At 38.9% G+C, this 15,040-nt stretch overlaps 1 protein-coding gene across 1 annotated transcript; it reads right to left on the reverse strand.

Annotated features, from left to right (window-relative positions):
- Positions 1 to 4,640: 4,640 nt before the first annotated feature.
- DTD2 (D-aminoacyl-tRNA deacylase 2) lies at positions 4,641 to 15,037 on the reverse strand. Its single transcript, XM_004775763.3, has 3 exons — positions 14,828 to 15,037; positions 11,085 to 11,154; positions 4,641 to 6,874 (listed from the first exon to the last, which is right to left on the reverse strand). Exons 1-3 carry the CDS (start codon positions 14,936 to 14,938, stop codon positions 6,549 to 6,551), a joined length of 507 nt encoding a protein of 168 aa, XP_004775820.1. The 5' UTR covers positions 14,939 to 15,037; the 3' UTR covers positions 4,641 to 6,548.
- Between the last annotated feature and the right edge of the window lie 3 nt (positions 15,038 to 15,040).

Here is a 15,040-nt window from a genome sequence, read left to right on the forward strand (position 1 = left end):
TCGGTATTCAGTGAAGTTCCTATATGAGTTCTAGCAGTTTTGGAGTGAAGTCTTTGGGTTTTCCACATAAAGTATCATATCATCGGCAAAGAGTGAGTTTGACTTCTTCTTTGATGATTTCAATACCTTTAATTTCTTTCTTTCTTTCTTTCTTTTGTCTGACTGCTGAGGCTAGGACTTCTAGTACTATGTTGAAATGCAGTGGTGATAGTGGACAGCCTCACTGTGTTCCCGACCTTAGGGGAAAAGTTACCCGTTTTTCTCCAATGAGAATGATATTTGCTGTGGAATTTTCATAGATGGCTTTGATGATATTGAGGTGTGTCCCCTCCATCCCTACACTGTGAAGTTTTGATTAAGAAAGGATACTTGTTGGGGCGCCTGGGTGGCTCAGTGGGTTAAGCCTCTACCTTCGGCTCAGGTCATGATCCCAGGGGCCTGGGATCGAGTCCCGCATAGGGCTCTCTGCTCAGCAGGGAGCCTGCTTCTCCTCATCTCTCTCTCTGTCTGTCTCTCTGCCTATTTGTGATCTCTCTCTCTGTCAAAGAAATAAATAAAATCTTTAAAAAAAAAGAAAGGATACTTGTTTCTTGAGAAAGGCTTGTATTGCTGTAATTTGTCAAATGCTTTTTCAGCATCTATTGAGAGTATCATATGGTTCTTATTCTTTCTTTTATTAATGTATTGTATCACATTGATTGATTTGCAGATAATGAACCAACCTTGCAGCCCAGGAATAAATCCCACTTGGCCATGGTGAATAATCCTTTTAATGTATGTTGGATCCTATTGGCTAGTATTTTGGTGAGAACTTTTGCATCTGTGATCATCAAGGATATTGGTCTGTAATTCTCATTTTTGATGGGGCCTTTGATTTTGGGATCAAGGTAATGCTGGCCTCATAAAATGAATTTTAAAGTTTTCTTTCCATTTCTATTTTTTGGCACAGCTTCGGGAGATTGGTATTAATTCTTCTTTAAATGTTTGGTAGAATTCCCCTGGGAAGCCGTCTGGCCCTGGGCTCTTGTTTGTTGGGGGATTTTTGATGACTGTTTCAACCTCCTTACTGGTTATGGGTCTGTTCAGGTTTTCTATTTCTTCCTGGTTCAATTTTGATAGTTTACTTGTCTCTAGGAATGCATCCATTTCTTCCAGATTGTCCAATTTGCTGGTGTATAGTTGCTCATAATATGTTCTTATAATTGTTTGTATTTCTTTGGTGTTGGTTGTGATCTCTCCTTTTTCATTCATGGTTTTATTAATTTGGGCCCTTTCTCTTTTCTTTTGATAAGTCTGGCCAGGAGTTTATCAATCTTATTCTTTTGAAGAATCAGCTCCTAGTTTCATTGTCCTACTATTCTTTTGGTTTCTATTTAGTTGATTTCTGCTCTTTATTATTTCTCTTCTCCTGTTGGGTTTAGGCTTTATTTGCTGTTCTTTCTCCAGCTCCTTTAGGTGTAGGTTAGGTTGTGTACTTGATACCTTTCTTGTTTCTTGAAATAGGCTTGTATTGCTATAGACTTCTCTCTCAGGACTACCTTTGCTGCATCCCAACGGTTTTGAACAGTTGTGCTTTCATTTTCAATTGTTCCATAATCTTTTTCAATTCTTCTTTAACTTCCCGGTCAGCCCATTCATTCTTCAGTAGGATGCTCTTTAGCATTTTGCTCTCAGTTTTCTTGGTTTTGCTCTCGGTAGCTTTTGTTCCATGAATACTTTACATACAGCTTTGGAGGATGGGAATGAAAATGGTGGCCTCCCAATCGTCTCAGAGTTGCTGAGAGCTCGGGGCCTCACTCTTCAGTGTGCCCTCAGAGAAAAGTAGTAAATCCCTCCCTGCTCCCTGGTCTCCAGCTGCACTCCGAGCCTGTGACCGAGTGTTTCTATCTCTAGTGCACGGTCCCGTTTGGAGTCTCCAAACCCAGCTGATTTCTGCAGCGTGCTCCCACGCCTGTCCTCCCAGAGGAGGTAGGAGGGGGTCTCTGCTTGAAGAGCAGTGGTCCGACTGCACCTTGGATCACAGTTTAAGGTAATCTTGAGCTGAGAACTCCCCTACTTGGCTCCATCTCTGCAGCCGGCTTCCCTCCTCTGATGCCTGGGAGCTCTACAAAACTCAGGCATCCCTGCTCTTCCTGTGACCCTGCGGGTCCTGAGACCACACTGTCCCCACAAATGCTCCACTCCGGCTTAGCCTCTGGAGTGACATCTGTCAGTGGAGCAGACTTCTAAAAGTTCCAATTTTGTTCTCTGCTGCTCTACTGCTTGCTAGGAACTGGCACCTCGCCCCACTGTCTCTCTTCCTGTATATCGCCTTGGATTCACTTCTCCACACGTCCTACCTTCCAGTAAGCGGTCGATTTTCTGTTCTTAGAATTGCTGCTCTTCTTCTCTTTGATCTCGAGTTTGTAGGTGTTCAGAATGGTTTGATAACTATCTAGCTGAACTCCTGGGGCCTGATGATGTTTAGGTCTCTAACTCCTCAGCCATCTTGCTTCTTCTCCCTAAATGCCGAGATTCTAATACGTAAGTTTGGGATGGTCCTAACAAAAAACACATTTTGTTAAAATATTAGGCTCCAGGTGAATCTTGGTCCACTGGCACACTTTGAGACACTCTGTCCAAGGACAAAAGATTAAGAATCTTTTTCTGCTTCTCCCAAGTCTTGTAAATTTAACCCTATTTTTCCAGAAGCTTGAAAATACCTAACTACTAGGCCTAGAAGTCTCTCCTCAGTCTTTGTATTATTGTTTTTCTTGAGTATGTGGCACTGACTTTGTCACTATTTACATCTTGAAAATTATCTTCTGTTAATACTGCCATTTTTGGATTCTCTCTGCACTTCTGATCTCTACAGTGTTCTCTGGCCTCTCATTTGTTTGCTCTTCCTTTATGTTTTCTCAAGATTCTGACTTTGGTCCTCTCTACAGTTCTCCCTGCATGATTTCATTCACTTCTTAGGAGTATGGAGAACTTTCATTACAACTTCAGAAATTTAGACTTTGATCCATAGATAAAAGGTTATAAAAGTTTCTGAATGATAATGTAACACTGTATGTTAACTATCCTGGGGTTAGAATAAACAACTTAATAAGGTTTCTGAACTGTGGAATATTATTGAGATAAGAATGTTCTAGGATCATTACCTTGGAGATTGTCTGCAAAATGAATTAGAGGTAGGAGTAATAGGATGAAGGGAGAATAATTAGGAGACTTATCAAACATTTAAAGTCATCACTATGGGGTGGTTTTGGAATGAAAATGTCACTTTTCTATAGATCTTCCCTTTCTGAAACCAGTATTATTTCAATAAATTAATAGGTAAGACATTTCTATTTTATTTTTTTAATTTCAGTAAGGTTGGGAATGATTAAACTTAGTAAAAAATACACTTAATGATTTTATTTATTTGAAAGCAAGAGAGAGAGCATGCCAGTGAATAGGAGAAGGGGCAGAGGAGAGGGAGAGGCAGAGAATCTCAGGTAGACTCCACGCAGCATGAGGATCCCGACGGCGGCTTGATCTCACAACCCTGAGACCATGATCTGGGCCAAAACTATGAGTTGGACACTTAACCCACTGAGCTACAGTTAGGTGCACTATGTTTAAGTATAACAAGACAGGCCCTCTTCAATATTAACCATGGGTAGCAAAAATAGGACAGGTCACTGTCTTAAAATACCACTATGAATTCTTATTCTCCAAAACAAGTGGCATAGGACTCCACAGTATTTGATCTTTATACTTGATAAGTTGAGTTCTTTCATTATGGAGTCAATAAATCATCATTAATTCAGACATGATTCATTAGTGGTGGGCCTTTTAAAATTTGAACTAATGAAGGAATGGTGTTTGATTTTAGTTTGTATGAATATATTCAAGATATTAAAACCACATTCATTGGTAATCTGTGTCTTACAGTATTTTCTCTAATTGAACCCCTGTTGTTTCTAAATGGGCAGGTAAAATAATACTTAGAAATGAAATTCTAATCAAGACATTCTAGAATCTTAGAAAAACAGGGCAGAAGGCACATAAATTAGGTTCAACCATGCTGCCACCTAACTCTGTAAGTAAACCAATTTATTATTGGCTGTCCTTTCTTAAGTGATCCACACTGGGAGATGCTAAGCCTTTACCAAGATCAATTTCAGTTTTTAACAATTCTTATTACAGGAAAAGGAGAAAGATGGATATTATTCCTCTCTATAATGTGATTCTGGGAAAATTATTTAAGCACTGTCTTACTTTCCACAGCACTATCCTCATTATATACTGGGAAGATAAAAGGAGGGATCTCTTGAAAGCTCTTTGAGCATCGTGGGCCAGGAGAGCTACGGAAAGCCATGGTGTAGTTACTCACATATCTGCTATTTCTCCTGTCTTAACTCTCTTGTCCTAGCTTCCTTGGAAATGAAAGGTGGCCATCACTTTCTGCTTAATAACCCTTCATGTAGGTGAAATTGCTGTTCTCCACAAGTACTGCAAGCAAATTTAAAAAAAACCCTGCCTGAACTATAAAACAGTAATCTAGGGATGTGAGTCAGCATTTCACCTACACATAAAATCAAAATGATTTAAAATAGGTAACACATAATCTTTTCAAAAGACATATACACCTTCTCAGAGAAGCTTTGAGAAAATTGGAGTTCGAAAGTTTATGAATAGTTTATTACATTTCAATAAGTGTAGCATGAATCAATAAAGCAAAAGTTAAGGACAATGAGCTCATTACCAAGCCAGTTATTGATTCTCAAGTTCCAAAATAGAATAGTACAGGAAGGATATAGAGTAATAGGATTTGTGTGATAACAAAAACTTTAAGTATCTTAGGAGGACAGACCTAAAGAAATTATGACACAAAGGAATTTTTAGCAGCTACTTAAGATGTTTATCCAAGTTCATTTCTTCATCTTTTGATAATTAGAAATATGACCTGGTGTTTACTCTTCAAAATATCTTTTCAAATAAAGTCAGAGGAGTTTGCAAAAACTAAGTATTATCTTTTATTGATTCATTAATTCTTTCAGTTTCTTATATATGTTCCTCTCTTGTGAAAAATTTACCTTATTAGCTGTCTATCTTGTATCACTACCTTCATCAGCTCAGGTTGCCCTAACAAAATACCACAGAGTGGCTTGAGAAACCGAAATTTATTTTCTCAGCCTGGAGGCTGCAAGGTCAAGATCAAGGTGTCAACATGGTCAGTTTCTGATAAGGGTTCTCTTCCTAGCTTATAAATAGCCCCCTTCTCACTGCATCCCTACATGGTAGTAGCAGAGAGAGTGAGCCAGCAAGGTCTCTGGTGACTCTTCTTCTAATCCCATCACGAGGGACCCACTCTTATGCTCTCATTAACCCTAATTACCTTCCAAATTCCCAACTCCAAACACTACCAAGTTGGGGGATTTCAACATGTGAATGGGGGCAGGGCACAAACATTCACTAACAGAAAAAACACTGGCTCAAAATCGTCAGATAAATAATAAGAAAAAGAACAAAAGTCAGCTTGTTTCCAAATAATTGCAATAGAAAGCTTCCCCTTTTTTCTTCCTTTTATGACAAGCTATATACGAAAGGACTTCCTAAAAAATTAACATTAATTTCACAAAGCACTAACTTTTAATAACCAAGGACAGAAAATGAGACACATGTTATTTTGGTAAAAAACTGAGAAATGCAAGTATTAATTAACTAACTGGTATATTAAATAAAAACAATTTTTAATCTTCATACCTTGTTCTTGTATCAACTAAAGATTTTTAAAAAAGATTTTATTTGCTTGAGAGTGAGAGAAAAAGCAGAGAGACAGAGGGAGACACAGACTCCCTGCTGAGCAAAGCCTGATGTGGGACTCAATCCGAGGGCTCTGAGATCACGACCCGAGCTGAAGGCAGATGCTTAACCAAATGAACCACCCAGGTGCCCCTCAATTAAAGATTCTTAAAATGATTTAAAGCACTTGGATGCCCTGGATGTAATATAATGCACAATAACATTTCTAGATTACATTTTCACAGATATTATTAAAACGAACAGTAAATAGCATATTGTTTTCACTCAGAATTTGGAAAACTAAAGTAGTAAAACTGCAATTGGTTTGTGTGGGATTTTACCTAATTTTAATACAGTTATTTTTATTTCATACTTCATACATTTGAGGGTATAAGAATATAAGGGTATATTAAGGATATATAAGAATACAAGGGTATATTTTTCTTGATTGAACAAAATTCTTCATGCAGAAATACTTAAATACTGCTCTCTAAGAGCATTTCCACAATGACTATAAAGTGAATAGAAAGCACTTTTCAAGTTTTCAAGTGGAAATGTATGGGAAAGTAGGAAAAAAGGTAGGGCTGAGATTCAGAGTTTGGTGACTTGGCAGGGCAAGGTCATCCAATTAACAGGTTTCAGGGGTATGGATGACACCCAAATTTTCTTGTCTAAAAATGCTACAGATTAGTGTATTCAAGAAGAGGAAGAAAATCTAATTATAGTTGAGATCATTTTATACCAGAAAACAACTGCAGAAACTAACTTTTAATTTTTCAAAACTCAATTAGGTGTGTGTATGGTCCGTTGGTATCCAGCTGTAACACCTGCCTGTTTCCGTAAGTACCATGTTCCACCACAACCCCAGCTTCAGCACACTTGCTGTTGGCAGCCAGTTCTTTCTCACACAGAGTCACAAATTGGGAATAAAGTTCTAAGCCTTCTTCTTTTCCAGAGTTAGAGTGATACTGCATGTTTCTTCCTTTTACTCTCCCTCCAAGGGTGGCTTGAGGGATGATCAGAACATTGCCAGGTAGATCCAATATAGACACATGCTTGCCATTTTCTGTTTCACTTAACTTCACATTTAACAGTGTATTAACTGGGTGGGGAATAAAGGGAAAACATCTTGAAGTGAGAAACAAACATGAAGAAAATGAATAATCATCCAGTCAGCAAATCTCATGTTTAAAACCTAGTTTGTTGGCTCATGCTTTTTATCTAAAATCTCTATTCAGATTTAAAGAACTGCTTCATCTAAGCAAGAAAAATAAGGCAAGTTTCATGCAAAAAATGGCATGATGTTTTAAATCCACTGGGCAGTCAAGATTTCCTAACAATAAATTGATGAAGTAAAGGACTAAAAATTAACCGTATACCAAAAACCTCAAAATATTGTTGCCCCGGGGAATACATTAGAAGATTCTGCCTCTTTGTTCCTTTTTATATTCCATAAGAAAACCTCACTGGAAAAAAGCCATGATGAATTCTCCTCACACCAAATTCTGCTTTACAACAAAGAATATTAAATAGAAATCTTAGAGTAACTTAACTGCCTAGAGTTCTAAGCTGAAACAAAGTTTCCAGGTTTATTCTGAGTATAAACCAGATAATTTTACGGTTTCATAATCTCAAAGGCACTACTTAACAAAGTCTAATCATATGACAAATGTAACCCAGGGAGAAGAGTAAAGGTGAAGCAAACATCATCAGAAACTCACTGTTATAACCAAAAAAGTAAGTCAAAAGATACACTGGTATTATATTCATATATACACAAGAAAACATGGTGTTATTTTTATGGCACTGATGAAAGTATACTAATAACTCGTAAGAACTGTCAAAAAAGCCATAAATATCTATGTGTAGCTAAAGATTTAAAGTTAGAAAACCTGTTTACATCTCAACATTAGTCATTTTCTAGACAATAAACAATAAACAAAAGAAACACCTACTATGAAGAGCCTTAAGGTCTTCTTGGCTCTGTAAAGGGTATAAATACCTTCTGCTTATAAGAAATATTTCTCAGGAGTACCTAGGTGGCTTGTTGGTGAAGTGTCCAACTTCTGATTTTGGCCCAGGTCAAGATCTCAGGGTGGTGAGATCAAGCCCCCTGTCCGGCTCCATGCACAGCATGGAGTCTGCTTGAGATTCTCTCTCTTCTCTTTCTCTGCCCCTCCGCATGCTTGCATACACATTCACACTCTGTCTCTCAAATAAATAAAATCTTAAAAAAAAAAAAAAAGGAGTACTCCTCAGAGGACAATTGATAAACTATAGAGATCTCACACTCTACCAGTAATTATGTTTGAAAATGTATGCTTTCTAATAGGGTAGTCAATGGTTTCAAGTGCTGGAGGGTTTGTAGTAAATATTAGTAAGGACCCAGTATGGTTGCCCCACTCCACAAATCACAGAATTAACCTGGTAGAAACCTGCCAAGATGAACACCCAAATGAATTTCTAAGATACGCATGAAGCACTATCAATTTTCAACTAATTTCTATTTTAAAATACCTCTAATTTTCTCTATGATGAATAGGACTTTGCTATAGAGCCAGCAGTTGTTATTGATTGCTTCTAAGAAAACTGTAACTCTCCAGAGCACTTAGCTCCAAGGGAAATATCTACCCAGCTATCCAGGCCTCAGGCTAGTGACACACTAAGTAGACAATTTTGAAGTAACAGGCGAGCGAGGTTTAGTACAATTTATTAAACTTCCACATACCTCCCTCTACTGGCTATAACTGAGAATTCAATTAATGTTGTTAGTATTCAAGTAACAGCTATGTAGAAATAAACATAATACAGATACAAATGTCAGGAAGTAGAATTAAAATGAGACAATGAATTAATGGCATGTTGAAAACGCAAATATCTTAAGACAGGTTATCAATTAAGTATCTCTAATGATGTATATGGGAAGTTAAGCTTTGACAGGTCCCTGGATCTCAGTTCAATTATACTGAAGATGAATTGAGAAAGATTCTGCACATCTCTATGTTAGCCACATAACTTTAGACTTTATGGATATAACTGGTTATGTTCCCAAGGGGTACATGATTTGATTAGAAAGATATGAATTCATTTAATAAGTATGAGGTGAAGTTTAAGAGAGTCCCATCACACTGGCTTACTTTGCCTGGAATAGAGGGAAGTACAAGCTAATGGTATCAGTAATAGATGGTCTTTTTTTGTTTATAACTTACACCAGCAGAATGGGATAGAATCACAGCTCTTTACTGAGAATCATAATATACACAGTTTTGTTTTAGACTGTCCACTAAAAGAGTTAAGGTGGACCTCCTAGTTCATCACAATCTTAATGTATCTATTCAAAGTGAACTTAGACACAGATGGAAACACAGGATTTATTTAGTATAATACAAAATGTAGCTTGGATTTGGGTGGTTCATTTCATTTTATTATACCTAAGAGTCACTTAAAGTCTAAAACAACTTTAGGAGTCACAATGACGAAAATTTTCTTCCTGTTTTCGCAGATGTCTACTGTGCTTTTTATGGCCAATGAAGATTTAATTCAAGGCAAAATATTAACTTAGGAAAATGGACAGAATGTCCAATACCCAAGCAATAGGTTTTGGCAAATCATCCTCTGTAATGGGAGTCCTCATTTCATTTGCTCTCTTTTTTAAAGTAATCTCTACAACCAACATGGGGCTTGAACTCATGATCTTGAGATCAAGAGTTGCATGCTCCACTGACTGAGCCAGCCAGGCGCCCTTCATTTACTCTTTAAACCCTGTAAAGCTCCCTATTGTCTTCCAGAATCAAATTTCAAACCACTGTTATTGGCTTTCCACCCTCACCTGTCGTAGTCCTTTAAGTCTAGTTTTCATCCCCTGACAAAGTTGCCAAACATGTTTAATGTCTTGGTATACAATTAACTCTAGGAGTTTATAGTCTTTTGCCCCAGAGGTTCCTCACTGGGCTATTTACCTTAGAGTTCCACTACTTGATGCTCTTCTAGGTTAACTTCTGCATGTTGCAACTACCCATTTGTATAATTTATATTTCTTATTAATGCAACTAATGGGTACTGTCCTCTAATAAAGAGAATATAACTTGTCCCAACCTTAGGGATTTAATTCAGGTATTTTTGTACATAATTATTTTATCAAATACTATCTAGTACGTGATGTGGTGTATCTGAAACTATGCGATTATCACAATGTGCAGTGCTATGGACTATCAGGGACAGTGGAGAACTGCAGGCAGGTAAATTAGCGTTCAGAGGTAAGTGAACACTGACTCTGGTTTTCTGTCCCTGGAGGAGGTGTGGCTGTGAAGACACTGAGCTTTGTTCAAGATCGGGAGAACTTTATGTTTTGTTTTTTTTTTAAAGATTTTATTTATTTATTTGACAGAGAGAGATCACAGGTAGGCAGAGAGGCTGGCAGAGAGAGAGAGAGAGAGAGAGAGAGAAGCAGGCTCCCCGCCGAGCAGAGAGCCCGACGTGGGATTCGATCCCAGGACCCTGAGATCATGACCCGAGCCGAAGGCAGCGGATTAACCCACTGAGCCACCCAGGCGCCCCAGGAGAACTTTATGTTTACGTACGCTTCTTATTTAAAAAAGGTGCATAACTAGTTAGTTAAAATGTTTCCATAATAACAACGTAAGACTTAGCTGTCCAGATTTGATGGGACCCACATCTTACACATAACATGTCACCTACACGCTCCTGTCAGGGACTGTGGGAGACAAGGAAACTATATTAAGAAATGAAGCATCTGCTTTCTTCCTATGTGGACACCCTGCATCTAACCAGTTTCTGTTAGAAACATAGCTGAATCTCAAGTGTGTTGTCTGTGTGTGCACGTGTGTGTGTACACTCTTCTAAACCAATCTATAAGCCATGTGAAATGTGCAGATGTTTTGAAAGAATTCCACCACACTTGCTTACTTTAAACTTTAAAAAAGGCAAAAATAGATAAATCCAACAACTGTAGTAGAGTTAATTCATTCAAAACTTACCAGTACAACTTAAGATTGTGATTTATCCATCTATCTTCTGGCTCATCTCTCTGTTGCTATTCATTTTTAACTTTTAAAAAGCAAACATCAGGGCCCCTGGGTGGCTCAGTGGGTGAAGCCGCTGCCTTCGGCTCAGGTCATGATCTCAGGGTCCTGGGATTGAGTCCCGCATCGGGCTCTCTGCTCAGCAGGGAGCCTGCTTCCCTCTCTCTCTCTCTGCCTGCCTCTCCATCTACTTGTGATTTCTCTCTGTCAAATAAATAAATAAAATCTCAAAATAAATAAATAAATAAAAAGCAAACATCAAATACGTACCCATTTTGGGAAGAAGTTCTTTATTAGCTCCTTTGAAAAAACACACGTAGATTACTAATCCTCTCTGAACCTATGAGAAATCACCAGAGAAAACTCAGATTAGAGAAAACTACATAGGGATATAGAAGTAAATGAATAAAACTATGAAACCGTTAAATGGAGATTAAACACAAAAGAAGAGAAATATATTTTTATAACAGATTTGATTTCTTAAGTATGTGAGAAAACAAAGTCTTTTCCAGTATTTAATCACCTCAATTATCATTTCTTGCAAGAATTAAGTTTAAGATTGGATGCCTGGGTGGCTCAGTTGGTTGGGCTGCTACCTTCGGCTCGGGTCATGTTCCCAGAGTCCTGGGATTGAATCCCACATCGGGCTCCTTGCTCAGTGGGGAGCCTGCTTCTCTCTCTGCCTCTGCCTGCCACTCTGCCTGCTTGTGTTCTCCCTCCCTCTGACAAATAAATAAGTAAATAAAATCTTAAAAAAAAAAAAGAATTAAGTTTAAGATATAACCAAGAGCAGTGAAGACCACAAGTTGTACACTCAAACATTTACATCTAGTCAAAGTCATTATGACTATGAACCAGCCTCCTCTCCCTTAATTAAGCTGACACTTGGAAATGCTTAGTTTGCAGAGCCCCATTTATTCAACACCAAATGAATTCACATTATATAAGATATGGGTGATGTATAAGCAACAGCATGACTGATGTTTTTTGACATCATTACTCTTTATTCCTCCAAATCCATTTACTCGCAGGTTATAAAACTAAGGGTCTGACTCTACTTCAACAAATTCCAAGAAACTGCCCAATTACATTTTGTTATTCTCAATGCTTCCAATCAACATAGTGATTAAGGTTTGATACTGCATTTATGATATTAAGTTCTACATCATGAGGTTGCCTGTTATCAGGAATGTAAGTTGTCTTTTTTTTTTTTTTTTAAGAGAGAGTGTACTAAGGGGAGGAGGCAGAGTATCCCAGGCAGGCTCCACCTTCAGCACAGAGCCCACCTAAGTGGGGCTTGATCCCATGACTGAGATCATGACCTGAGTTGAAACTGAGTTGGATGCCTAAATGGCTGAACCACCCAGGTGCCTCAGGAATGTAAGCTTTTAAATATAATGACTTGGATATTTCTTTATTAGCTCTTGCAAGATATATATGGAAAAGAGAGAAATGATAAATGACTCTGAATCACTGAATTCTTATTTTGTAGATTAACCTGGTTGAGTCCAAGAGCTATTATAAAGATTAAATGAATTAGTATTTGTAACGTGCTTAAAACAGTACCTAGTTCATAGTAGGAGCTATATAAGTGTTTATTAAATTAGTCTGTAAAAATAAATTTAAGGGCGAAAGCACAATTTATTTTACATTTTAATTCCGAAAGCACTTTACAGATATGATAGGGACTCAATTTATCTGTTGTTTGCATTTAAGGTGAACTATATCTCATAGGCTCTATGTATTATCTAAATATGTCTTCTATATAAACATAACAGCAGTTTTGCACTCACAGCTGAATTACTGGAAAACAATTAACTTTTTAAGAAGTGCAAATGTGCTTCTGGAATAAGCAAAGGTCTCCAAAGCACACCCATAGTATGGAGCTGGCAGGATGAATGATAGAGATATTTGCACTACTGTCACAGTCCACTCCACTGGGATTAATTTAGTACCAGCCCAAATCTCAAGCACATTCAGTCAAAACCTCAGGCATATTTATATTTGGACACTTGAAATGTCAGAATTAACTATCTAATGATATGCAGAAAATAGACACATGTTCTTTCTACCCACCATACTTCCTCCTCAGTAAGGTATTTTCTTTTAGTTTATTCTAGTAATAGATCTTAAGTTGTGACCTACAAATTCCCCTCTTCAAGTCAGAACCACTTTTCTTGTAGCTTCATTTGCCAGAAAGCATTTTACATATATATGAAATCACATATAATTCCCACCATAGTTTCGTTTTGTTTTAATTTTAAAAATTTATTTATTTATTTTTTTTAGGAGCAGAGACAGAGAGCAAGCACATGCATTAGCACCGGGAGGGGTAGAGGAAGAGAATCTTTAAGTAGACTCCCTGTTGCAGGCAGAGTCCAATGCAGAGCTGGATCCCAGGACTCATGAGATCATGACCTCAAATGAAACCAAGAGTCAGACACTTAACCAACTAAGCCCTGCTTAGGCACCCCTCTCACTGCCATTTTTAAAAAGTTCACCTTCCGAAAGAAAAACAGCCCGTGACAGCAAAGGTCTAAATGAATAAAACTGAGACCACAAGTAACCTTCAAATCTTTGACAAAACAGTATTTCCCTTAGAAAAAATTGTAAGTTAGAATAGGGAAGAGCATGTCTGAGGAAGAAGAAAAAATTTACTTTCTCACTAATTGTCAGCTCTTTATATTAATTTAGATACCTGTGGGAGTGAAAGGGAGAGCTTTAGAATAGCTTTTACAGTTTACCAACACAAACTGATAGTTTGGAAGGCTGCAATAAAATACCTGATTTTGCATAAGGAACTGTGGCATGAAGAATATAAAGAGATTAAAAAAATGGAAGAAATCTAAATGATTACTAGTTGGAATTTATAGTCCCTAGAGTTAACTATAAAAATAGGCAAGTCTTTGGATACGATGACCAATAAATTCCACAGTAGGAAGACCTCAAAAAGGGGCGGGGAGTTGCTCATAACAAAAACAAACATGAATTTCTGAGAAAGAAATGGGTAGGGGGAGATACAGGACTACTTATGTTTATAAATATTTCTAAATTAGCAGAGAGTAACAGATTCTGATTTAAGAATAATCACCCACATATCATAGTTTATGGATCATATTTAACATAATGACTAGGGTTGTGTTAAGGAATGCTAGATCTGGGACCGAATCCAGCAGATGAGTGAAGATGCTGCTTCTATATTAAGTTTTTGAGTAGCTCCAGAAGCCTTAATTATCAACTAATTTTTTTCTTCATTTTAACTTACTCCAAAAATAGGTCAGGGGCATTAAAGAACATTGTTTTTGCATAAACTTGGGGCTGGCTCTCTTTAAAGGGCAAATCCTAAAGTAGAAGGAAATCCTATCTCTGCAAAGGTTTTAAACTCTCCCGAGGAACTGTGTTCAACAACGCAACATTCTAGTAAAAGTTGTAGTCTTTGTTTCTAGTTGCAAATACATAAAAATTTTAAGTTTCATGAAAAAAGGTTTCATGGGAAGTCTCATTTCTGTGCCTAGCTGCAAGCTACCGAAGAGGAATTCCACGGGATCTGCAACACAGGTCGGAACAGGTCATAAAAGTTTGCAACTAATCCAACCTAAACGGTGGAACCAGCCCAGCCCTAGGGCGTGGAAAGGCCCTCGGCCGTCTGAAGCAAGAGCTCTGAGACGGTCAGTCCTCAGGTCTACCGAGCGCAGGCAGGCAGAAGGTGAGAGGAAGTTCAAATTCCCGCGGTCCTAAGCAGGGGACACACTCTTCCGCCTGCGTTAATAGGTCCGACGGAGAAGGGCTGGGGCCGGCTATGCAGGACTGCGCAGACGAGCCGAGCTGGCGGGCCTCTGCGGGAGGAGGTCGGCAGGCCGAGCGGAAGTTCGCACCGCCCACAGCACGTGTCGGCGCCACGCACCGCCCGCGCGGAAGGAGACGTTGGGGGGGGGCGTGGGACCGAATTACCAAAAGAACGCGGGAAGGCCCGCCCCTGCACGCGGCACCGGGAGTGGCGGGGCTGACGTTACCTCCACCCACTGGCTCTCGGCGTCTTCCTCGGCCGGGCGTACTTGCAGCCTGGCGTGCAGGCACTGCTGCAAGAGCGCCCGAGCCTGAGGTATCCGGCCGCTCTCGGTCATGGTTCGAACCCGCGTGGCAATCCGGTACGTTCGAGGGTCGCGCTGCGCAGGCTCCGCCTCCAGCGCGCCGGGAGGACGCTGCGGATCGTGGCGGCGGGGCGT

The sequence above is a fragment of the Mustela putorius genome, unplaced genomic scaffold (genome assembly GCF_011764305.1).
Source record: "Mustela putorius furo isolate JIRA1106 unplaced genomic scaffold, ASM1176430v1.1 tig00003898_pilon_pilon_pilon, whole genome shotgun sequence".
Taxonomy (NCBI): Eukaryota; Metazoa; Chordata; class Mammalia; order Carnivora; family Mustelidae; genus Mustela; species Mustela putorius.